This window comes from Pleurodeles waltl, chromosome 8 (genome assembly GCF_031143425.1).
Source record: "Pleurodeles waltl isolate 20211129_DDA chromosome 8, aPleWal1.hap1.20221129, whole genome shotgun sequence".
Lineage (NCBI taxonomy): Eukaryota > Metazoa > Chordata > Amphibia > Caudata > Salamandridae > Pleurodeles > Pleurodeles waltl.
This window is the reverse complement of record NC_090447.1, coordinates 709076610-709101232: the sequence shown is the minus strand read 5'-3', so window position 1 is coordinate 709101232 and position 24623 is coordinate 709076610. Positions and strand designations below refer to the sequence as shown.

General features: G+C 45.2%; 1 protein-coding gene across 2 annotated transcripts in view; it reads left to right on the top strand.

Moving 5' to 3' along the window:
• The window catches only part of SENP7 (SUMO specific peptidase 7), a 790555-nt gene that overhangs the window by 596634 nt on the left and 169298 nt on the right, over positions 1 to 24623 (top strand). For both annotated transcript variants that reach the window (XM_069204850.1, XM_069204851.1), the window contains exon 18: positions 21337 to 21389. In XM_069204850.1, coding sequence (XP_069060951.1) covers positions 21337 to 21389 — 53 coding nt within the window. The remainder of the gene's footprint in view (positions 1 to 21336; positions 21390 to 24623) is intronic.

Sequence of the window (24623 nt, the reverse complement as noted above, 5' to 3'; positions counted from 1 at the left end):
GTGGGAACTACGGGTGATTCCGCTGGTGCTCAAGGCATTCTTCCCATTGATCCAAAGTCAATCCCTCCATATCTTGAAGGACAGCACAACAGCAATGTGTTATATGAACAAGCAAGGGAGACTGTGGTTTCATCTCCTTTACCTGGAAGCTTTGAAACTTTGGTCTTGGGCACTTCGCTGATGCATCTGACTGACTGACAATCACCTAGAGGGGTCTTTATGTCAGAGCCACAGTCTGAACTGGCATTATCTTACCAGTCACAAGTGGCACCTTTTACCAGAGATAGTCCAGGACATCTACACCCAGTGGGGCACTCCTCAGGTGGACTTGTTCACCTCATCAGAAAATGACTGATGTCAGCAGGTCTGTGCCCTTCAGTATCCATTGAGAGGAACTTTGAGCTGCATTACGCAAGTGAGTCTGAACATACTTTATTTGGTTCATTAAAACCTTAAAAGCACACACAGTAAGATCAGTCTAGACTTTAAAAATAGCAACATAAAAGCAATTTACAAAAATCATCACAAAGTCAGAGTAAGATGTCACAGTATGGTAATAATGAATACTTCTCATCCCAGAGCAGATCATACTTAAAAAACCAATGTCCCAATCTTACATACCACACATTTTTCTAACTGCAGCCACTAAAAAACTTGCTAAATAAAAAAACTCCAGAGAACTCAATAGCATCCTGAGATAAGTCATGATCGGTGTTGCTTGTAAAAAAAAACAAAAAAAAACCCTTACCGTTTAATAAAAGCACCATAAAATGCTGTTATGATAAACAATAATGCTTACAGAACATCATGAAGTGCATTGCATGCTGTGGGGAAAGGTTATCACAGGTGCAGCGGCCCAGATCATCCACTTGGTGTTTCCCCAGGGGTACAGCAAGCAACTAGTGTAAAAGGTTAAATCTAAACCTAGTTAAAAGGAATCAGCGGTAGGGTAACGTGGTCTTGAGTAAATAGGACTCTACAGAGGCACATGTTTTTAATGAAACGTGGGCCCATACAGTGGGTCTAGTGAACTCCTTTGCTTCCTTCTCTGCACACATAATAGAAAAGAAATGATTCTTAACCCAATTCAAATCTCTCCTAGTGAGCTCATTGGGGGACACAAATAAATTGGGGTGTCCCAGTTTTTTCGCTAAAGTCTTGATGTGGCAAAGCCAGGGAATACCATTCACTGTCTCTAACAACAAACAGTCTTTGACTATTTTCTGATTTTGGTCCAGGACGGGGTTAATGCAGGTCCTGCTCCAGAGCAACAAAGGAGACAGTGCCACCAGGTCAGAAATGTACCCCATTCCCAATTCTTTATGAGCTGCATTATTCATTGCCCCCATAACCCTTAATTCCTTGTGTTCTAGGGAAGATTTGCCAAGACCAGCCCAAAGCCATTTTCATTACCCCACATTACCCAAGGAGGGTGTAGTATACAGATCGTCAGCGCTTCGCCACTTTGCCATTGTTCAAGCTGCCATTCAGACTGGGCTGTCTCTCCCAGTTTGGGAGAATAGTTTGCACTCCAGTCTTAGAGACCTCTCCCTACATGCATGGAGATTGAATGGGGACATCTAAGTTCCTTTCAGTTGGCACAGGTGGTTGATGTCATCCTTTTGGCACTTTGCCCCTCCACCAAATCTAATTGCTTTGGCAGATGGAGTAACTTTGTTGTTTGGTGAACTAACTAAAACATAGACCCTTTGGGAGGTCAGATTGTGACGGGTCCTAAAATTTGCAGTTTCCCTTGCCTAGAGGGATTGTGCAGTTGGTGCTGTCAAGAGGTATTTAGCTGCACTGTTGGAGTTCCTCTGTCTCGGACCAGTTGTCCTTTTTCAAATCCCCCATTGTAATCAGGCTTTCTGAAGGGGTTAACTAACGTGTAACGTTCAACCCCCTTTGTTGTGCCCCTGTGGGACTGTAATTTAGTTTTAACTTTTCTCATGGGTACTCACTGTGAACCCTTGCATAGTTGTCTCTTAAAGGTATTGGCCCATGTGTATGAAACTTCCAGTTTGCAATTCCTAACAAGCAAATCCAAAGAAATCGCTTTTTAGGAAATGCAAATTGGAATGTAATAAAATTGCTATTTCCTAATGGCTATTCTGATGGGGTCGCAATCCCTATTTGGAAATCACAAATTTGGAAATGCAAAAGCATTCCTACCTTTGGGCCTAAGGCCCCCCCCCCTTAAATCTAAGGGAAGAAAAAGTGGTGCTTTTGTAAAGTGCTCCTCTACCCTCGGGCGAGTGTGCACTTCAAGGCACTACAAAAAGTGCATTTTGGGTGCCTTTTTTTAATTTGCACTTGGTTACCATTGGATTGGATTCAATGGTGATAGCATTTCCTAAATGCCCATTTTGCATTCAGGAAATGCCATGCCCATGGGGTTTGGAAATCGCAAAGAGGAAATCTCTATTTGGGATTTCCTATTTTGGTACTAGCAAAATGCAATTTCTAAAGGGTAGAAATTGCAATTTGACGCCACAGAGCCTTTTGTACATTGGAAAAAGGCTGTTTTGCATTTCTTAATGGGCCCAAATTGTGATTTGGTTTGTTAAGAAATGCAATATGAGCCATTGATTCTAAAAGCAGTGTTTTTGTTGAGACAGGTGAGTGAGTTACAAGTCCTTAATTCCTGCCCACTTTTTACCTTCTTCATCCCAACAAGTTAGTGTTGTTCACCAGGGCTTCACTGTTGCCAAAGGTGGTGACCCCCTTCTATCTGGATCAGTACATAACCCTTCCCAATTACTACTGTTACCGCACAAAGGAGTCATGAGTGGATGACTAGCTCTTCGTGAACTACTGTGGTGCCAAAAAAAGGCAGGGTGGTGCAGAAAAGGACACTCTTCAGGTGGAGCATCTTCCTCATCAAGACCTGTTATGCTTTTGCCAACAAGCAACCTCTAGAAGGGATCATGGCCTGTTCCACCACGCCAAAACCCTTACATCTGGCCTTGCAAGAGGAGTTCCAATTGCAGAGACATACAAGGCATATACATTGGTACTTCTACACACCTTTGCCAGATCGGTCTTGCCGGATTTTCTTGTATAGCCTTGCATCAACCCACCTCCTGTGTAGGATGTTGTTCTGTAATTTATTCCACAGGTGAGGGATCTACTGGTAGAAATATGCATCACAAGAAAAAGTTACCCACAGTAATGATCTTTCTGGTGGATACTCTACCTGGAAATTCCTCACTGAACCACCCTGTCTCCACATTTCATGGTTTGTTATAGGGAAAGCTAATAGGATTCCATATTATGATTTGGTATTGCACTACTCTATCGATGTCAGTCTGTCTTCTAGCCTCATGCGTGGAGACAAATGGATGGGAAAGGACGTTGTACCTAGGTTGGTGCTATGTGGGTTCCGTGATGTAATTTGATGCCACTTCTGCTGTTGACACAAAGCCAGTGCCCCCTACTTGTGACGTGGAAGCTTTGAAGTTTCTGGATCCAGTCTGTTGCCTGGGTTAATTCTACAGGTGTGGGATCTGCAGGTGGATAGACAATCCACCCAAAAGTTCGTTATCACAGATAAGTAACTCTTCCAGCTCGTGCTCTGCATGTTTGCGATACTTAACTTTCTCTTACCTGAATGGAGAAATTAATGGGTAATTATATTTTCTATATTACTGTCTCCAGCCTAATTAATCTTTCAGAGAAACAATTTTTATTAGTATTTTTTATGGGTAAAAAAAGGCAAACCATGCTACTTATGACACCTTTAATAACATGTATGTTAGGCAAGTAGCACATTAATAACAATACTGTTAAACTTAAAAGGGAAATGAAAAGTGAACTAATGGGTGTCAGCAGCAAGTATCATTCTGTTCTAATGACTGCAGTACTGTGACACAGATGAATAAGACCGGCAACAGAATTTTGGAGTACACTATTTTGTTATCCCTAGACCTCCAGAGTTTGTGCTGGTGCAGGACACCCTCATATGTTTTCCAAACCATTTTCTCACTGTTTACTGATTGACTGTAGGACAGCAAGATCATGTTAAGTGGGGCAGAAGGAGTTCATTTTAAATATCCTTGAGATCGATCTGGAGCTTAGTGAGATGGACTCTAGTTAGGAAACGATCAGAGTTTACCATCTTGGGGTAGCAAACTGTGAGGCACTATTTAACACAGGGCAACTTACAAATGTGAGTAATGTGATATGTCAATCGGACAAAATCAATATTTCATACTTAGACAGTATTGACATCATTAAGTGTTTTGTTTTAGTTGTAAGCAGGGGTGCAACAACTGAGTGATGGCCAGCAGCTTTCAGAGAGGAGCATAATGCAATTTTCTCCCTCCATCACTTTAACCAAGTGGGCAGCCACTGCCCCTGCCCATAAATATTGAGGCAATCCAGCAGGTACAGGGTCCAGAGAAGGGGAATATTAAGCATTAGGTTTGCTCTTGTCACTGTGTTCTTTCATTCAAAGCCAGAGACTACAACCATCCTTTTCATTTTAGAACAATAAAAAAACCTTAGAATAATTTCGCATTTCTAGTGTTGAAGCTAAAGATAGTGGGGATTGAAGAGGCAAAGGCTGAGGGGGTTTCTCTGTCAGCATATTCTAACATCCACTGTTAACCATAACCTGTCATTCAAAAAATGGTGTGCATCTAGAACACAGTGGCATCTTAAGGATCACCAGAATGCTTTTGACAGACGTGTTTCTTTCTCCAGCATATGTTTCAAATAGTGTACACAGAAGCAAACGCTACAATTTCTCTGTGGAGGCCTTATGCACCCCCGTCAGCTAATTCAGTGAGCAGATACAATGAATAATATTTGCATTGGTCGAAAGAATCGTGAGCGACAAGTAGGTCGTCCACATATTGGATCAGAACAGATCCACCATGGGATGTGAGGGAGTTTAGGTTTTAAGGGCTTTGAAGTAATGGAGTGTAATTCTACTTTTTTTTTTTTTTTGTAAATATGTTTATTAAACTTAACTCACAAACAGCAGTACATCTCTCTTGGGTTGGTAAGAGAGTAAACAGTTTCTCTTTTCATATACAAATTCACATATTTGTAATTTCAATACAATACGGTTACATTTTAGTGTACTGACACACAACCTAACTTGGTACGATTTATAACAATAGGCATATCTTTATTTTTACTTAAATACGTTGCATGGTGTTCAACGTAATAACTGTAACTTTCGGTTATGTGGGTGCAAAAGATGTTTATGCTTTACTTGCGTGTTATGCGATTAGTGGTAAGGCGGGGACAGGGCTGACGCGCTAGTAACAGCCGCTATCTATTTCCATGTTTGCACTTGGGTGGACCTACGCTTGTTGCCTACTTTTATATTTTGGTTTAATACGGAGGAGTCAGCAAAGGTATTATGACAAGTATGATGTGGCCCTTGTCGTGATTGCTAAATGTTCAATCGGAGGGCTTTTTGTTTGTGCCTTGTGATTCAAGGGAGATACACATCATCCCTAGACTCTATTTTTACCACAAAGTGGTCCCAGTGTTCAGCACCTTCTTATATCTGGCCCTTATGTTGCAGCTGTCGAAGTGTGTGAGCTTCTGCTAATGTGGAGCTGTGTAGATCTGTAAGCCAAGCGGAATAGGGGGAGGGGCATTAGGGGCCTTCCAGTGTATTTGCGATTAAGCGCTTGTAAGTTACAAACGAGAGGTCTATAAACCTGTGAGTGTGTTTTTCATTCTTGTTCCTATGTCGTATACCCAGCAAACAGGATTCCGGTGTCGGTACGAGTGTTTTGTCTAGTATGTCTGCTACCGTCTCGGTAATGCGGCACCAGCCAGTGTTTATTGTGTGGCAGTCCCAGACCATGTGGTAGAAATTAGCAGCAGGGGTGGCGCATCTAGGGCATTCTGGTTTAGAATTTGGGTATATTTTATTGATACGGCCCGGGGGCAGGTATGCTTGGTGGATGTAATTAAATTGTGTGTATCTCAGATGCACATTGCGGGATACCGATTTAATCGTGGTGAGGGCAGCTTCCCAGGATTTCTGGGTGATTGGTGTGGGAAGGACGACATCCCAGCAGCTTTTGGCTTATGTCAGAGCGGTACAGGTACCTGCTAGGAGTATTTTATATAGTTTAGTGACAATGCCCTTTGTGTTTCCTATAGTGAGTAATGAGGTAAGTAAAGGGGATTCAACAGGTTCGCTGGGGTTGCTCCTCCAGAGGTTTTGTAGAAGTTTAATAATGGCGCTGAATGTTAAGAAGGCCCCAGGTTGCAATACTCCGGTAGACACAAGTTCTACGAAAGTACTTGCTTTAGAACTCAAGAACAGGTCGCCCGTGTACAATGTTTTAGTTACCCGTATATCATGATGAGAGGAGGGTGCTTGGACGCCTGGTACCTGAGCCAATGGTATTAATGGAGTGTAAGGTGGGATTGTGGTTCTTCCCTGGACATATCTCCACCAGCAGTATCTGGCTGTATCCAAAAGAGGTGTTTTATTAGGTGGGTATGGAGGTCCAGACATAAGAGATGTCAGTATCGTTTGTGGTGTTGTGTAAGCTGTTATCACTGTACCCTCTGGTGTAGACGGTTTGTTGAGCCACATGGTTACCCATTGAAGCTGGGCTGCCGCGTAGTACAATTCAAAGTTTGCCATGCCGAGCCCGCCCTCTTCTTGTGGGTATTGTGTAATGTCTAGCGCTACCCTGCGTCTGTCCCTGCCCCATAGCAGATCAGTTAGCAAGGAGTGCAGTTTAAGAAAAAACGAGTGTGACAGAGACAGCGGGAGCGCTGTGAAGTAGTTTAAAAATCTCGGTAATATTAGCATTTTGGCTATGGCCATGCGGCCCATGGGTGATAGTGGAAGTGAGCTCCAAAATGTCATGGACCTGCGGGTGGAGCGCAGCAGCCTATCAAGGTTGCCCTCCCTTAGGTCCGTCATGGAGTGGTATACATGAACCCCTAGATATTTAAAAGTCTGAAATGCCCATGTCAGTTGGTGCATTGGTAGTACTATTTGCCGCTCAGGAGGTATGCATATTAGAGGAAAAATACATGATTTTGCCCAATTAACGTGCAAGCCAGAGGAGAGGGCAAAGTTATCCAGTATTTGCATAACCCCTGGAAGGGAGGTGGTATAATTACACAAGTATATTAAGGCATCATCCGCATATAAAGATATAATATGGTGTGTGTTGAATTCTTGGATGCCCCATTTATAGGCGCAGCTGCGGAGCTTAATTGCCAGTGGCTCCATAGCTATTGCAAATAATAAAGGAGATAAGGGGCATACTTGTCTGGTGCCTCTACCAATGGGAAACATCTCCAATATCACTTGACCCGTTTTAACGCGGGCTGTTGGTTTGGAGTATAGGGTAGTGATCCAGTTGATGAAGCCATTTTGAAAGCCGAACGCTTTAAGAGTACAGAAGAAGTAATCCCAACCGAGCGTATCAAATGCCTTCTCTATGTCTAATGATACGCCCACTGCTTCTGCTTCTGTGGAACTGTGCATTATGCGGATTAAGCGTCTTATATTTAGGAAAGTATTCCTCCCAGGTATAAATCCAGATTGGTCATGGTGAATTAAGTTTGGTAGATACGGGAGTAATTTGTTTGCTAGGATTTTCCCTAAAAGTTTACAGTCGGTGTTTAAGAGAGAGAGTGGCCTGCAGGATTTAACATCAAGTGGGTCACGTCCTGGTTTTGGCAGTACCACTATCAGTGCTTTGCGCATGGAATCTGGCAACTGTTTTCTATTTCGCACTTCGTTGAATACCTCAATCAGGGGCTGCAGGAGATGGGCGGATAGTGAGTTATAATATTCCATTGGTAGTCTATCTGATCCAGGGGTTTTGCCGTGTGCCATTTGAGACAGAGTTAAGCGGAGCTCTTCAATAGTGATGGGGCCGTCTAGTATATCTGCATCCTCAATAATGTGTCTGTTTTGGGGAGTCATCAATAGGAGTTCTGACAATTGTTGCTCGTTTGGGGAACTAAATGACTGACATAGAGAACGATAATACATATGAAAGGACATAGTTATTTCAGCTTGAGTGTTAACCACTTCACCTGAGTGTGTTCTGATCGCGCCTATGGGTGAGACTTGTGACGGTTGACACACCAGCCATGCTAGTAGTTTCCCCAACCTATCACCTTCCGCATGTTGTTGGGCTCTATAATGTCTGTAGTCATGTCTGCCGAGTCTGGCGTCAGCCTCTTTATATTCAGACTTCAGCAAGTTTAATGTTTCCAGCGGGAACGCGTTTGTAGTAATCTCGGTCTCTACCTTGTGCATTTTAGACTCTAGCTCCAGTAGTTCCTTATTAAGCATTTTTTTGATCCCTACCGAGGCTGCCAGACAGTGGCCACGTACTACTACTTTGTGAGCGTCCCACTCCATGGCACATGTTGTTGTTGTGTTTTTATTCAAGGCAAAATAATCCGATAGGCATTTAGTTAGTTAAGTGTGGAAAGGGGGATCTATAAGGACATCTGGTTGTAGGCGCCACGTTGGGATACACATGTGTGCGTGGCCTCTTCTCAAGGTGGCTTGGAGCGGATTGTGATCTGATATGGTGCGAGCCAAGTAGCCTGATGTAGTTATTTTTGGGATAATGTCCATTGCAGCAAATATCATATCTATTCTAGTGTGTAGCTTATGTACTGGAGAATAGAAAGAGTATTCGCGAAGCGTCGGATGGCCGGTTCTCCAAATTTCACTTAGTCTGTTATTGGAGGCCCATTGTGTGAATTCGAGTGAAGCGTGTTTAGCTGGAGTATTGTCTAACGGGGGTTGAGCGGTCTTTCTGGGTGTCTAATACACAATTAAAGTCGCCACCCCATATGGTGTCTGTCTCCGGATCATAAAATTTACTACTGTTAAGTGCCCGTAAAAATTCCCCTTCATTTGAATTAGGGGTATATATTGCTGCCAATGCTATGGGATTACCATCTAGGGCGCCTTCCAAGAGGACATATCGACCATTTGGGTCACACTGTACTCGGGACATGACGTAAGGGACCCCAGGGGCTATCCATATCACTCACCCCCGGGCGTATGTAGAAAAGGTGGTGACGTATTTTTGCCCCTTCCATTTTGCTTTTGTGTGCTCCAGAGAGGACTTAGACAGATGTGTCTCCTGCAACATGGCAAAGTGTATTTGGTGTCTCCTGAGGTATGCGTGGATCTGTTGTCGTTTCCGTGGGGTTGCCATACCGCTTATGTTCCATGTGAGTATTTTACATTGTGGATTGTACTGTTGTCTCTGGGAAGCCTTGGAGTATTTGTGATTTTGTGTATGCTCTTTGTAGGTTTGTGGGCTCGCCTCTGTTTGTGTCGACATTATACTTCCTAACCATTGTGCCTAGCCAGTTTGTATTGCAGTTACCTAGTGTGTACCTGTTGTTCACATTATAATGACAATTACTTCAAACATTGTGAGCTAAGATATGCCTCAGAATTGTGACTCTTTTATTTAAAACAATAACATTAACTATATCTAACAATAACTGTGGTTGTGGCAAGGGCAGTATTGATAAAATACTTGCCAACCATGCAGAACGGTCCATATGGTGCGGGGGGTGCTTCAGGTTAGTAAGTTCAAGTCAATGTTGGTTCCGGCCCGCTGTTCTCTTGTTGATGTTGCTGCTGTCTATCAGTGTAGCAGAGGAAAAGCTGGTGGGATACAAGTAATTTAAGCGGGTCATTTGTATTTTCTTCTGTAAGATGTGGAGCAATGCACCATTGTATCAAAGTCTAAGGGTCCCTATCAGACGTCATCTGCTGTCCGTGGTGTAAGTTTAGGGCCGCTGGTGGAGTCCGCCGAGTCAGAGTTTACCCCTAGATCGGGTTCCATTCCAGATTGTGTTGATCCGGACTCTGGAGATGTATTAACGAATAGGGATGTAGACTGCAGTAGTAAAGAACGTTCCACACGAGACTGCTCAGGAGTGGGTTTAGCGTCTTGGTGCCTGCGGGATCTACGTTTATTTCTAGGGGGGTGAATTTTGTCAGTAGTGCTTCTTGCGTTTATCGGTTCGGCGAGACCCTTTGCGTGTAGCCAGGTCCATGCATCTTCTTGTGAGGCAAAAAAGAGGGTGCGGGTGTCGTCCTGGATTTGGAGTTTGGCAGGAAACAGCAGAGCATACTTGATGTTAAGGTCTCTTAAACACTCTTTGGCCCGAAAAAATGAGTTACACTTTTTCTGTACCTCCGTTGTGAAGTCTGGGTAGGCCATTGTTACCGCAGCTTCGAAGCGCATTGGACCTGCTTTCCGGAACAATTGCAGTATGAGGTCCCTATCGCGATAATTAAGGAATCTTGTTATTAGTGGACGAGGTTGAGCACCTGGTGGCATGGGTCTTCCGGGAACCCTATGGGCACATTCTACAGAAAAGAACTTAGGGATATTGTCTTTCAATACACTTTCTGTTAACCATTGCTCGATAAACAATTCTGCGGACGGACCCTCAGCACGCTCGGGAAATCCCACGAAGCGGATATTGTTGCGACAGGATCTGCCTTCCACGTCTTCAGCTCTGCACCTCAGCGCCTCCACTTCCGCTGTTATTGCCCCCATTTGTGACTGGAGTTTGGTTACTGCTGGTGACAGGTGAGCCGTATCTTTTTCCAAGCCTGCGACTTTTTCAGCCAACACGTGCTGGTCTGTTTGCAGCAGATTAACATCTTCCATTACTGAGCCTATTTTCGCTTCTAGGGTGATTTTAGTATCTAATTTAGCTTGTAGAATCTTTTCAAATTGCGTTGTGTGCGTTTGGAGTGTTATTTCCATGTTTTGTAGCGCTTGTGTGGTCGAGGTTTCCGCAGTTGAGGGTGGTGCTCCAGAGTCCATATTCCCTGGGGGTGTGCATGGAGTCTTCGGTTTGCCCATTGATTGTATTTATAACGGTGTTGCTGCTAATGATTGTAATTTAGTTTGGCCTGCAGAGGCTTAACCCTTTGAAGTGTAAAACATGTTGTGCATTGGTTGTAGAAATTTCTCTGCATTTAGGTTTTAGAGCGCAGTAACTAGCAGGGCTGCACGGCGTGGCGGTGGCGCAGGGCACACAGATTCAGGACTGTTAGTGCTAGGTAGGGGTACACTGTTTGCGCGGTGTACACCCCACTTAGAGTACACGGTAAGTGTCCAAAAACTCGGTCCGTTCAGTAGAATTAGCGGATTAATTTAAGCAAAACTCTTTTTAGGTAACTTTTTGTCTAATGTTTACCTATGTACTCTCTGTGATGAAGAGCCTCAAGTCTTTTGAGTGCGCTGCGATTCGGTTAGTGTCACCGATAAAGCGCCAAAGGAGGGTGCAGAGTTGCTCTTTTTTGTATAATTTGTTGCTTGAGGAGCGTGCTCCACTATTATTATTCTGCCTGGAAACTGAGATTAGTGCATTCCCAGTTCCTGTGTCCTTTGGGTTCCTTGTTCCACGTAGATTCTGCTTTCACCTTTGTGTTTGTTTCACCCCCCTTCTCTTTACTTTCCTTTTTATTTCCTACTTTCAATCTACCACTTTTCTTTTTTCTCTTTCTGTTCCTTTTTTCTTTCCCTTTTCCCTGTATCCCCTATTCTTCTCCTTTTTTTATTTTTTATTTTTTTAATTAAACTGCTCTTTTATCAGGTGCCCGAGTTGGGCACAATCCGCGTTGTAAGGGGCTGCCGCCCCGATGTGTCTGCAGCCTCAGCCCAAACGTGGGCCGAGGCTCAATGGGGCGGGCAATCCAGCCTCCAGCACACCACCAGGCCGGCTGAGCTCCCCAGCGGGAGCCGCCTCTGTGTCAGCGAGTTCCCGGAGCAGGGGCGTTAATACAGCATTACCTGCTCCGGTGCCGACGTCTTCTCCCCGACGGCCGGGTCGTCCGACTGGCTCCTGGGGAATGCGACTCCGTGCCCCGTCACGGCTGCAGCGGCGGAGGAAAGCGCCGCGCCCGGCAGTGAGGGCAGCAGGCCGCACCCTCCCATGTCTGGCTCGGTCTAGCTCGGCAACACAGCTCCTCCGGGAGCATCGTCCACAAACCTGATGCGGGCAATATATGTGCCCCGTACAGAGCGTTCGGCGTCCCGCACCTGGAGTGGTGTGGGCGCCTGGAGGAGGATAAATTACTCGGGCCGGGGACGGAGCTGGAGGCTATGCGGCCATCTCAGATGCCATGTTGGCCACGCCCCCTGCTTGAGGGTAATTCTACATAACCTTATGAGCATGGAGTCCATGTTAGGTGTCTTTGTTCGAATGTAGAGGCAAATAGAAAGTAATGAAAGATGTTTTGGAGTTGAAACTAAAGCAGAACACAGAACAACCACAATAGCAGACAGGATACATGATAACATGTTTGTGCGATTTTGACAAACAGGAAGGCTACATACTATAACTAAATTCACAACTCTCAAATCCTTAATTAATTAGTAAGTATTCTTTCCAGTCTTTATGATGGGCATGGTAGCTGCATTTCACATTACCTTGATGCATTACAGCAGATATAATAGACCAAATTACAAGAATACAAGGAAGCTTAGTCATTCTTACCAGTGAGAATACACTCTATTTTGCTAGTGTGTCAGGACCATAGGGATGTTGAACTGCTCTAAATAACCGACAAATTTATAGAAATATTTGAGGCTGCAGTAATCATTTAGCAGTAGAAGAGCAGCATTTCATTTCCAGGAGGCAGACTTAAATTAACACCATGAGGAGTGCAGTACACAATGCAGTTTAATTTACATAGGAAAGTGCTACTTAGACAGTTAATGGGTAAAGAGGAGCTAATTGGAAAAGCACATTGATCAGATATTAGACCGAGGGATATCGTAATGGGGCCTGAAACTCTGTACCACTTTAGCAGTTGTCTTACCCAGTAGAGTAATAGGAGGTATACCTGAAATGTTCAAAGGTGATTGGCTGCCACCAGTAACAAGGTATGGGATGTTCCTTCTGTTAATTACCTATTGGATGAATGCCCCCCTCTTATCTACTGTGCTGAAGATTTGCATGGAATAGTCTGTTTCTTTGTCCTAGTTTTAGGGAAATCTATGTGGAGGCAGGGAAGGAAGAGAAGGTAAACTGAGCTGTTTGTGTGGTCCATACAACACGTGGGGCAGGCCAGGCGTTCTGTCCTCCGGTGACCCACAAATGAAGCGAGAAGGACTCTACCACCCCTTTCTCTCCCTAGCACCTTGCCTACAGCCCGTCCTCAACTCTAGCTGCCTCGCTGCCCTCTTCCTGTTACTTACTGAAACAACTGTATCTGTAGACAAATCAATTGCTGTTGATCCTTTATTCCTCTCCTTTGTCATCAAGATTAACCAATGTGACCAACTGTGATACATTTTTATTTTGCCAACCCATACAAAGTGTATGCTTCAGCTCCTGTATCATGGGAAGCACGCCCCAAACAAAATTATATTCTGCAGGCTCTGTGCTTGTCTCAGTAGCCCTGTGAATTTCGGAATGTCTGCCAAATACTTCTTTTAGTTGATCGAGGTAGTCCGTATGTTCTTCTTCTTTATTTTGCATGCAATTATTCCTTTTAGGCTGGTCATTTTCATTTGAGTTAGAATTGTAGCATTCAAAAATGGTCTGGAGTTATTCCTTAAATTTGTGTGGATCGCATCTAACCTTGGGTAATTGACTACTTATGTTGAAGAGTTCAATCGGTGTCTCATAGATGTGGACATTGTTGCTTCACTCTTCTCTCCCCCATGTATTATGTTAGGTGTAACAAGGCTAGAATGACATTCTAGGATGGCTTCACTATTCTCCTTAATAATATTTGGGGTGACTTCCTTTCTATTAGCCCTTACCCTTCATACTGTACTCCCAGATCTCCTGTTTGCTGTCTATCACTTTCAGTTTTGATAATGAGGTTTATTTACCTTTCCAGTCTGACAATGGGTAGTTCGTCAGATGGATCCCAGCAGACTGTCACAGGACAGTCACCAATTCCTTAGTCACAAGCACCCTCTACACCGGCACCTCAACTAGAAACATAAAAAAACTACAACTCATCCAGAACGCAGCCGCCAGACGCATTCTGGACCTCCCACTTCAAGAACACATTTCCCAACACCTGAGGACCCTCCACTGGCTACCGGTCGAGAAGCGTATCACCTTCAGGCTACCCACCCACACGTACAGAGTCATACACAACGCAGGAAAAACATACCTGAATCACTGTGTCTCCTTTCACACCCCGTAAGATCCCTCCGCTCTGTCCAGATGGCCCTGCCACCATCCCTTGCATCCGCAAAACCACCACTGGAGGCCGATCTTTCACTTACATTGCAGCAAAGAGCTGGAACAACCTCCTGCTGCTCCTCAGACAAAGCCCGTCGCCCACCATCTTCAGGAAGAACCTCAAGATGTGGCTCTTCAGATGAGGGCCCCACCCCTCGCCCCCAGCGCCTTCAGACCCTCACGGGTGAGTAGCTGCGCTTGACAAAAACTGATTGATTGACTGAATTGAAAGCAGATCCAGAGCTCCAGTCCCTTTTTCATGGGTTGAGAAACTGTTTCCAATTCTATTTGCAGGGTGAAAAGGAACGATGTGCCCACCAAGCACTGCAGGACTCAAACAGTCTTGTGATGGTTGTAAACAGATGTCGGTGACGAACAAGGACAAGGTGTGCCTCTAGTGTTTGGGCTCAGAAAAATACCAAGTCATTTAAAGAATGTTCCCTCATGCATCAAAGGTGATTCTGGACTGTGAAGTGAAGCTGTATGTTGTTGAAAACCAACAGAAGTAAAGGATCTTCTATAAGTCCCACTTGTGCTCCAAGTATAGGGCATGGATCCGTTCCACTCTTGAGGACATTCCCAAGACAGGACTTCTTTGCAGTCCAAGCCATCTGGTAAGTCTAGGAAAGTAGCAGACATGGGACTCAACCCTCTCTATCCAGTAGAAGTCGTGAGGGCATCGTGGTGCCAGCTGATCTCTCTTCTTATCCCAAATCAAGGAGCTGCTCTTACAACTGTTCCAATTGTGCTCTATATTTCCTGGGGCATGCCGTCTATTTTTGGCACTGTTCTAGCTCTGTCTGGCATCACCTTGGACCCCAAGGATCTGCATGGGCCTCCAGGGATCCTTCCTCAGCTCCATCTGAGACCGTTAAACCCACCTCAGCTTCCTTACCAATTTCGCTGCCAACTTTCATTCCAGCTCCAAGATATGAGACAATCCCTTTATCAAGGCTAGTCCTGCGTTGGTAGCATCAGAGGTCAAGGAAGAGCTCCTGTCAACCCCAGTGTCTGACCTTGAACTGAATATGGTGCAACCCTGACCAAGGTCATGCCTTGACTCCACACCAGTACCCTTGGTTTCCATATGACCTGATTCCGATGCAGCACTTCCTTGGCTTCGTCATCTTTTTGGCTCATATTCTGACCACATTTTGCCACCATCTCATAATAACAATGGTGATAATGGGGACGATTTACCCCCACATTATGAGGATGACAGTACTTATATGGACTTCCAGGACGCCAGTGAGCTTGAGACTTCCCCTGATGTAGGGTTGTACCCCCAACAGAGGAGAGTGTGTCGTTTGCCGTAGTGATTGGACATGCCTCTGAACCCCTGGACCTACAGTTGCCTTCTGTTGAAGTCAAGACAAGTGTTCTTACTAAGGTTTTGCACCTGGACCAACCTGATGTGAGCCATTACTTCCATTTAACACGGTCCTGACTGACAGGGTGCTTGGGCTAAGCCTTGCTCTTGCCCAGCAGTGAACAGGCAGTTGGCTAGATTTTAAAAAAGGGGGGAGCTGGGAGATTAACTGGTCCAGTGTACAAACTTCCTTATCATAATGAATTCATCAAAAAGGTACACTGTTCCAAACAGGCAAACAAACACACAAAGATTCTTGGTGTATCAGGTATGAGAAAGTTCAGACGACCGTGCTTTTAGGTCAGCCCAGCGGTCTCCCAAGGATGCATAATCTGCTATTGAGGACAATCCAAAAACAATTGATTGTAAATTGCACCTCCTATGAAAGACTAATCAAGGATGGTATGTGCCAGTTCCTTTAGATTAATGAGGACTGTTGTGAGTATAGTCTTGCTGCTATATGTTGTTCTAAACGTTTTGGAACATTTTGTGTAGCTATTTACTAGTTTTGGAGAAGATTTCACTTAGTCCTGATGAAGCGCCAAGTGATCCGTATGGACGTTAAGAGGCGCAAAACATGTTGACTGTTGAAGTGGACAAAAGTAATGTTGTTTGACCACTCGTTTCTTTAGAGCAAAAGAACATTATTTCCCTAACTCTATCTTGTGTTTTTAACCTTGACCAGCACTTCTGTGTATCAATAAAAATTGCCAGAGCCAATTTTAACATTTCTTCTTGTCTCTCCGTGTAGTATGGCATTGAAATCAGCTAATGCTACGTGTATCCTAGGCAGATACATTCACGCAATAATGGATGCAGCAAAGGCAGCGTTTCCGGACATGCCCCAAGACTTCCATGGACTCCTCTTGGATGCCCAGTCAGCGGCAACTCAGGTCATACAGTCGGGACTTGACACCACGGACTCTGTTGCTAGAGCCATGGGAACCTCCATCACCACCAGGCGTCATGCTTGGTTGCGCTCATCTGGGTTCTCCGTGGATGTTCGAGCCACGCTCTTAGACTTGCCTTTTGATGGAGCTAAATTATTTGGCACTAAAGTTGACTCTGCATTGGAGTGCTTTAAGGAGTATAGGGCCACAGCAAAATCCATGGGCCTGCAGGCTGTTTTGACCCCTTTTAGGTCCTTTAGGCGGCTGTGAGTTTTTGGACGAGGAGCTTCCTTTCGTGGGAGATCGCAGCAGGCAGGCCAACAGCCTTCAAGCCTCCCTTATAGATCATTTAGGGGGCGGGGTAGAGTCCGCACTAGAGGGGCCACCCAACAGCAGCACCCTTCCTCTTCCTCCTCCTCAGGGGGGATGCAACAGGGGAAGCAGCGCTAGTCCTCTATCCATCGCGTCCCATGTCTCTCTGGTAGGGCGAAGGTTGTCCTTTTTTCTTCCCAGGTGGGAGTCGATAATATCCGATTCCTGGGTCATCAGTGTGGTAAAGAAAGGCTATGCCCTTCCCTTTCGGGAGATTCCTCCTCCCCGTCCTTCCTTTTGTTCAGAAGATTATCTTCTGTTGTTAGAACAGGAGGTTCTGTCCCTATTGCCAAAAGGTGCAGTGGAGTTGGTTCCCGAGCAGGAGAGGGGTCAGGGATGTTATTCAAGGTATTTTCTGATCCCCAAAAAGGATGGTCGTTTGAGGCCTATCCTGGACCTGAGGATTTTGAATTGGTTCCTCAAACAGGAGAAATTCAAAATGTTGACTCTAGCACAGGTACTTATGGCGTTGAACAAGGAGGATTGGATGGTGTCTGTCGACTTGCAGGATGCTTATTTCCATATTCCCATTCTCAAGTCACACAGGAAGTATCTGCGTTTTGTGATAGGGTCGCAACACTACCAGTTTGCGGTCCTTCCTTTTGGTCTTACTTCCGCACCTCGGGTCTTCACGAAGGTGATGGCAGTTGTTGCAGCGGACCTCAGGAGGAAGGGAATAGCAGTTTTCCCTTACCTGGACGATTGGTTGATCAAAGCCAAGTCTTCGGAGCTTGTGCTGCATCATCTGCAGATGGCAACCCAGTTGTTGTTCAGTCTGGGCTTTTCGATAAATGTGCCCATTTCTCACCTGGAGCCCTCTCAATGCCTCCTGTTCATAGGGGCAGTACTGGACACTACATTGAATCGGGCCTTTCCTCCGCCACAGCGGATTCAGGACATTCAGGCGTTGATTCCAATGTTTCAAGAAAGAGCGGTTGTTCCAGTCCTCAAGGTCCTTCGTTTGCTCAGTTTGTTCGCTTCTTGCATTCTGTTGGTCACTCATGCACGCTGGCACATGAGGGCTCTTCAGTGGTGTCTCCGCAGGCAGTGGTTTCAGCACAAAGGGGATCTCAAGGAGTCGATAAGGATCTCCAGAGACACTGCAGTGGATCCTCATAGGTAGGCTGCGGACGGCAACCGGTCTCAAGGAAAGCCGTTCTCGTTGCCACCTCCAGTGACCACAGTGATAACGGATGTCTCCACTTTGGGGTTGGGAGCTCATCTGGGGGACCTGGAGATCAAAGGTCGTTGGTCTCCAATGGAGCAGGTGTTTCATATAAACCTGCTGGAATTGCGGGTGATACGTTTGGCCCTCAAGGCCTTCCTCCCTTACCTTCGCAGTCGGTCGGTTCAGGTCTTGACGGACAATATGACCGCAATGTGGTACATCAACAAGCAGGGAGGAGTAGGGTCGTATCTTCTCTGCAGAGAGGCTCTGTGGCTCTGGTCCTGGGCACAGGACCATCGGGTTTGCGTAATAGCAAACCATCTAGCCAGGGTTCAAAACGTGTGTGCGGACAGTCTCAGTCGACTCTTCTCAGACGATCACGAGTGGCGTCTTCATCCGGATCTGGTTCTTTACATCTTTCGGATGTGGGGTTTTCCCCAGATAGACCTATTTGCCACTCGGGAGAACGCGCACTGCCTGTCGTTGTACAGCCTTCAGTATCCGATGCAGGGAGCGTTGTGGGACACGTTTCAGATGTCCTGGGACGACCAGTTGCTTTATGCGTTTCCCCCCCATACCATTGATTCGAGTTCTGAGGAAGATTCGCCAAGACCAGGCCCAAGTCATACTAATAGCTCCGGATTGGCCAAGAAGGGTGTGGTACACGGACCTACTCCAACTCTTGCTGTGCCCTCTGCTCCGTCTCCCTTTCAGGGCAGACCTCCTCTCGCAGTCGCAGGGGCGGGTTCTATACCCCCACCTCCAGAGCCTGCACCTTCATGCCTGGAGATTAAAAGGGGCAACCTGAGTGCTTTTTCTCTCCCATCAGATGTGGTGGAAGTTATTTTATCTGCCCGGCAACACTCCACCAAGTCTGTCTATGCGGGCAGATGGGCTAACTTCATTCATTGGTGTGGAGAGAGACAAATTAATCCCTTGAGTACCCATTTGTCGGACATATTGATGTTTGCTTTGTCGTTGGCGCAGCGAGGTTGCGCTGTGGCCACTGTCAAAGGCTGTCTTTCGGCCTTCTTATGTCTTCCTGATCAACCATCTTTGTTCAAATCCCCTTTAGTGTTAAGGTTTTTGAAGGGGCTTACCAATAGGTTTCCTCCCACTCTGTTTATCATGCCCCAGTGGGATTTAAATCTGGTGTTAACCTTTTTGATGGGCTCCCCTTTTGAGCCACTTCATTCTTGCCCTTTAAAGTTTTTTGTTATAAAGACTGTGTTTCTGACGGCCATCACGTCTGCTAGGCGTGTGAGTGAGCTTCAGGCTCTTTCTGTTCACCCACCTTTTATGACCTTTCATAAGGACAAAGTGGTACTGAGGACCAGGGCGGCTTTCCTCCCCAAGGAAGTGACTAATTTTCATTTGGCACAGTCCATCACTTTCTCAACATTCTACCCTCCTCCACATCCATCGGAGGAGGAGAGGCTCCATCGACTGGACCCAAGGAGGGCTCTCAGCTTTTACATAGACAGAACGAGAGAGTTCCACTTGGACGACCAACTCTTTGTCGGATACGTGGGGAAGAGGAAGGGGAAGGCTGTCCACAAACGAACGCTATCCAGGTGGGTCGTTCTTTGTATTAAGATATGTTATTCACTGGTGTAAAAAGATCCTCCTGAGGGAATAAGAGCCCATTCCACCAGGGCTAAATCGACTTCATTGGCCCTGGCTAGAGGTGTTCCAGTGGCAGACATTTGTAAGGCCGTGACTTGGTCATCCTGCCACACCTTTGTAAAGCATTATTGCTTGGATTCGGAGATGAGGAGGGATGTCCATTTTGCGTGGTCTGTGTTGCATGAGTTCTTGGTATGACCAGACGGACACCCTCCTTCGAGGTGGTACTGCTTTGGGACTCTATTCATTAGGTGAGAAATCCACAGGTAGTTGTATCCATCAGAAGAGCAAGTTACTTACTTTCAGTAAAGCTTTTTCTGATGGATACACTAGCTACCTGTGGATTCCTCACGGTCCCTCCCGCCTCCCCGTTGTCTGTCTGGCCATGCTGAGATTTCCTTGGGTGTGTACATGTATATTTCATTCTTTCTGCATTATGAGGCTATGCTTTTATATATATATATATTTGTATATATGTTTATATTTTTATGTTTTGGTATTTATTCATGATTGTGCAGAACTTTTACGAACATGTATTGGTACTGATACTATTATTGGCTTTTGCCTTTTCTATAAAGGTTTCTTGGATATAGATATGAGGTGTTTGGATTGTCAATATTTACCTATTCGTCCCAAAGGCACGTAAAAAATGGCGTAAACTGACGTCAGCACACCGGCGAGGGCCTCCTATTGCCACGATGACGTCAGGCGGAGCCGCATGGAGTCAGGCAATTGTGACGTCCTAGCCGACGTGCAGAGCTGGAAAGAAGTTTCCGTTGAATGCTGCGCATGGGGAGAATTCATTAGGTGAGGTATCCACAGGTAGCTAGTGTATCCACCAGAAAAAGCGTTACCGAAGGTAAGTAACTTGCTCATATCTTCTTGTAATTCTGGCATAGTGGCCCCCACAAGGGTCCCGTCAGACATTGCAGTGCCAGTCTGACGTGGAGCAAGCCCAGTGATGATACATGAGGAGTTGGCTAGATGCCACAGACCGGTGCCTGGCAACCCTGAATTTCTTACACAGCATTCTGCTCCTGAGAGTTTGGTGGTCCAGGCTTCCACCAACAAAATAGATACTAATGTGTTCCCCAAGATTCTTCCAGGCACAGAGTCCAAAGGGACTGAGGCATTCTGAAGCAAATGTTCTCTTCGGCTAACTTGACTTTCCGGTTGATCAATACAGTCTGCCTTTTATGTTGCTATAGGTATGCCATCTGGGGCATGGCCAGCGAGATCTTACCAGTTGTCGTGGAGGAGTTTTTGGCCTCTTTGGTTCAAACCATTCAGGACAGCCAGGATGCAGCTAAATATGTAATTAGGGCTGACCTGGATACCACTGACTGCTTATGACAAGTGTTGGGCTATAGAGATGTGCAGGCAACTCTTAAAAATATGCCTTTTGATTTGTGCTTCCCATTTGGTGAAAAAGCTGATGTTTCTCTCAGGTGCTTTAAGGAAAGCAGAGCTACAGCACTTTACTTGGGCCTTTCCACCCTGGCCGCATAGACAACCCAGTACCCTCGGACCGCCACAGTAGCCACCACAGTCGTTTTGTGGCTCGGGATGGAGATCCAGCAGATATTGCGCAGTTCATCATGGACACCATTATTCTCAACCATCCCCCTTACATGTTTATGTAATCGCAAAGCTCACCTTTGCTGTGTAATAACATTTATCTTGTTTTGCGTCTTTTTTTGTCCTAGGGAATGATCGGCATACTTCTGAAGCAGCATCACCAGCTTCAAAGATTTCCAAGGTAATTGTCCACTTTCAGTCTTTTTTCGAGGCTATACAGGGAGTGCAGAATTATTAGGCAAGTTGTATTTTTGAGGATTAATTTTATTATTGAACAACAACCATGTTCTCAATGAACCCAAAAAACTCATTAATATCAAAGCTGAATATTTTTGGAAGTAGTTTTTAGTTTGTTTTTAGTTTTAGCTATGTTAGGGGGATATCTGTGTGTGCAGGTGACTATCACTGTGCATAATTATTAGGCAACTTAACAAAAAAAAATATATACCCATTTCAATTATTTATTATTACCAGTGAAACCAATATAACATCTCAACATTCACAAATATACATTTCTGACATTCAAAAACAAAACAAAAACAAATCGGTGACCAATATAGCCACCTTTCTTTGCAAGGACACCTGCCATCCATGGATTCTGTCAGTGTTTTGATCTGTTCACCATCAACATTGCGTGCAGCAGCAACCACAGCCTCCCAGACACTGTTCAGAGAGGTGTACTGTTTTCCCTCCTTGTAAATCTCATGATGGACCACAGGTTCTCAATGGGGTTCAGATCAGGTGAACAAGGAGGCCATGTCATTAGATTTCCTTCTTTTATACCCTTTCTTGCCAGCCACGCTGTGGAGTACTTGGACGCGTGTGATGGAGCATTGTCCTGCATGAAAATCATGTTTTTCTTGAAGGATGCAGACTTCTTCCTGTACCACTGCTTGAAGAAGGTGTCTTCCAGGAACTGGCAGTAGGACTGGGAGTTGAGCTTGACTCCATCCTCAACCCGAAAAGGCCCCACAAGCTCATCTTTGATGATACCAGCCCAAACCAGTACTCCACCTCCACCTTGCTGGCGTCTGAGTCGGACTGGAGCTCTCTGCCCTTTACCAATCCAGCCACGGGCCCATCCATCTGGCCCATCAAGACTCACTCTCATTTCATCAGTCCATAAAACCTTAGAAAAATCAGTCTTGAGATATTTCTTGGCCCAGTCTTGACGTTTCAGCTTGTGTGTCTTGTTCAGTGGTGGTCGTCTTTCAGCCTTTCTTACCTTGGCCATGTCTCTGAGTATTGCACACCTTGTGCTTTTGGGCACTCCAGTGATGTTGCAGCTCTGAAATATGGCCAAACTGGTGGCAAGTGGCATCGTGGCAGCTGCACGCTTGACTTAATTCAGTTCATGGGCAGTTATTTTGCACCTTGGTTTTTCCACACGCTTCTTGCGACCCTGTTGACTATTTTGAATGAAACGTTTGATTGTTTGATGATCACGCTTCAGAAGCTTTGCAATTTTAAGAGTGCTGCATCCCTCTGCAAGATATCTCACTATTTTGGACTTTTCTGAGCCTGTCAAGTCCTTCTTTTGACCCATTTTGTCAAAGGAAAGGAAGTTGCCTAATAATTATGCACACCTGATATAGGGTGTTGATGTCATTAGACCACACCCCTTCTCATTACAGAGATGCACATCACCTAATATGCTTAATTGGTAGTAGGCTTTCGAGCCTATACAGCTTGGAGTAAGACAACATGCATAAAGAGGATGATGTGGTCAAAATACTCATTTGCCTAATAATTCTGCACTCCCTGTATATTTGATGTTTATGCAGAACATGATTATTATTGCCTTTAAACCCAAAAACACATCTTATCATTATTATTCTAATTTAAGTAAGGAGTGAATATTCACTATGCAATTTCATCATGAACTTCAGATATTTGTAATGATTCACAAAATCTTTGAAATGTGTGTTTAATGTAAAAATGTAGATGGAAATATTCCAAAGTTGTTTTTCTCAAGAATCATTTCCTATTTTTTATGATTTGTGTGATTTGGGGGCGCAGTCTGTCTGAAATACACTTTGCATCTTCAAAACGTTTCTGAAACTCAAACTTTAGATTGATTATTTTCACTTATAGTAAAATCAATTCCGATAGAGACTTATAACTTATGAATTTCCCCAGGTGCCAGGCTGAATCTGGAGATCGTTTTGACAGCAGTTCACAAGTACATTGCTAGGTGGTGTTGTGTGCCTCTACATTGGATCCGTCTCACCCGAATGCGACGTCAGGACCCCTCCAGCTGTGCCACCTCCAGGTGCTGTCAGTTCCTTCCTTTCCTCACCTTTCACACAAATCCAGAGCCCCTTTGAATCCCACCAAATTGACAGTTTTATTTCCCTCAGTTTGTTACCAGCCAAGGTACTGGAAAAGACTATCAACAAGCAACTAAGGACATACCTGAAGCAGAACTAGCTATTTGACACCTCTCGATCAGGCTTCTGCAGCAATCACAGCACTGACCGCCCTGATCGCAGCCACTGTCAACATTAAAATACTCCTCAACCAAGGAGAAACAGCAGCTCTGATCCTCCTCAACCCCTCAGCAGCCTTCAACACTGTATCCCACCATATGCTGATCAAAAGACTCCCTCACATCGGCATCCAAAGGGACGCACTCAGATGGATTACTTCCTTCCTCACCGGTAAAACACAGGGGGTCCACCAACCACCTCACCTCTGAACCCAAGGATATTGTCTGATGTGTCCCCCAGAGCTCATCCCTCATCCCCATGTTCTTCAGTGCTTATATGAACCCTGTGGCCAACAATGTCAGAGTTCACGGTCTCAACATAATATCCTACGAAGATGACACCCAACTCATTCTCTCACTCACTGATGACCACACCACCACCAGGACCAACTTCCACAGATGCATGACAAGTGTCACCTAATGGATGAAGAACAAATGCCTGAAGCTGAACAAAGATAAGACAGAAGTCCTGATCTTTGTCAACAACAACCACCCCTGGAATGACTCCTGGTGGACATCAAACCTAAGACCCACACCCACTGACCACATCAGGAACCTCGGAATCATCATCATTGATAACAAGCTTGCCATGCAAACATAGATCATTGCTGTCTCCTCCACCTGCTTCCTCATCCTGCGCATGCTACATAAGGTCTCCAATTGGCTAACCCTACACACGAGACACACCGTAACACAGGCCCTAATCACCATCTGATTGGACATTTGCTCTCTATGTACGAATCACTGCAAATCTTCTACTTATACTTCAAACCATACAAAATGCTGCAGCCAGACTCAGCCTTTACCTTCCCCGATGAACCCACATCATACCCCACTTCAGCCAACCCCACCAGCTTCCCGTAGAGAAGAGATGCCAATTCAGGCTACTGACTCACGCACACAAGGCTCTACACAGCCTAAAACCTG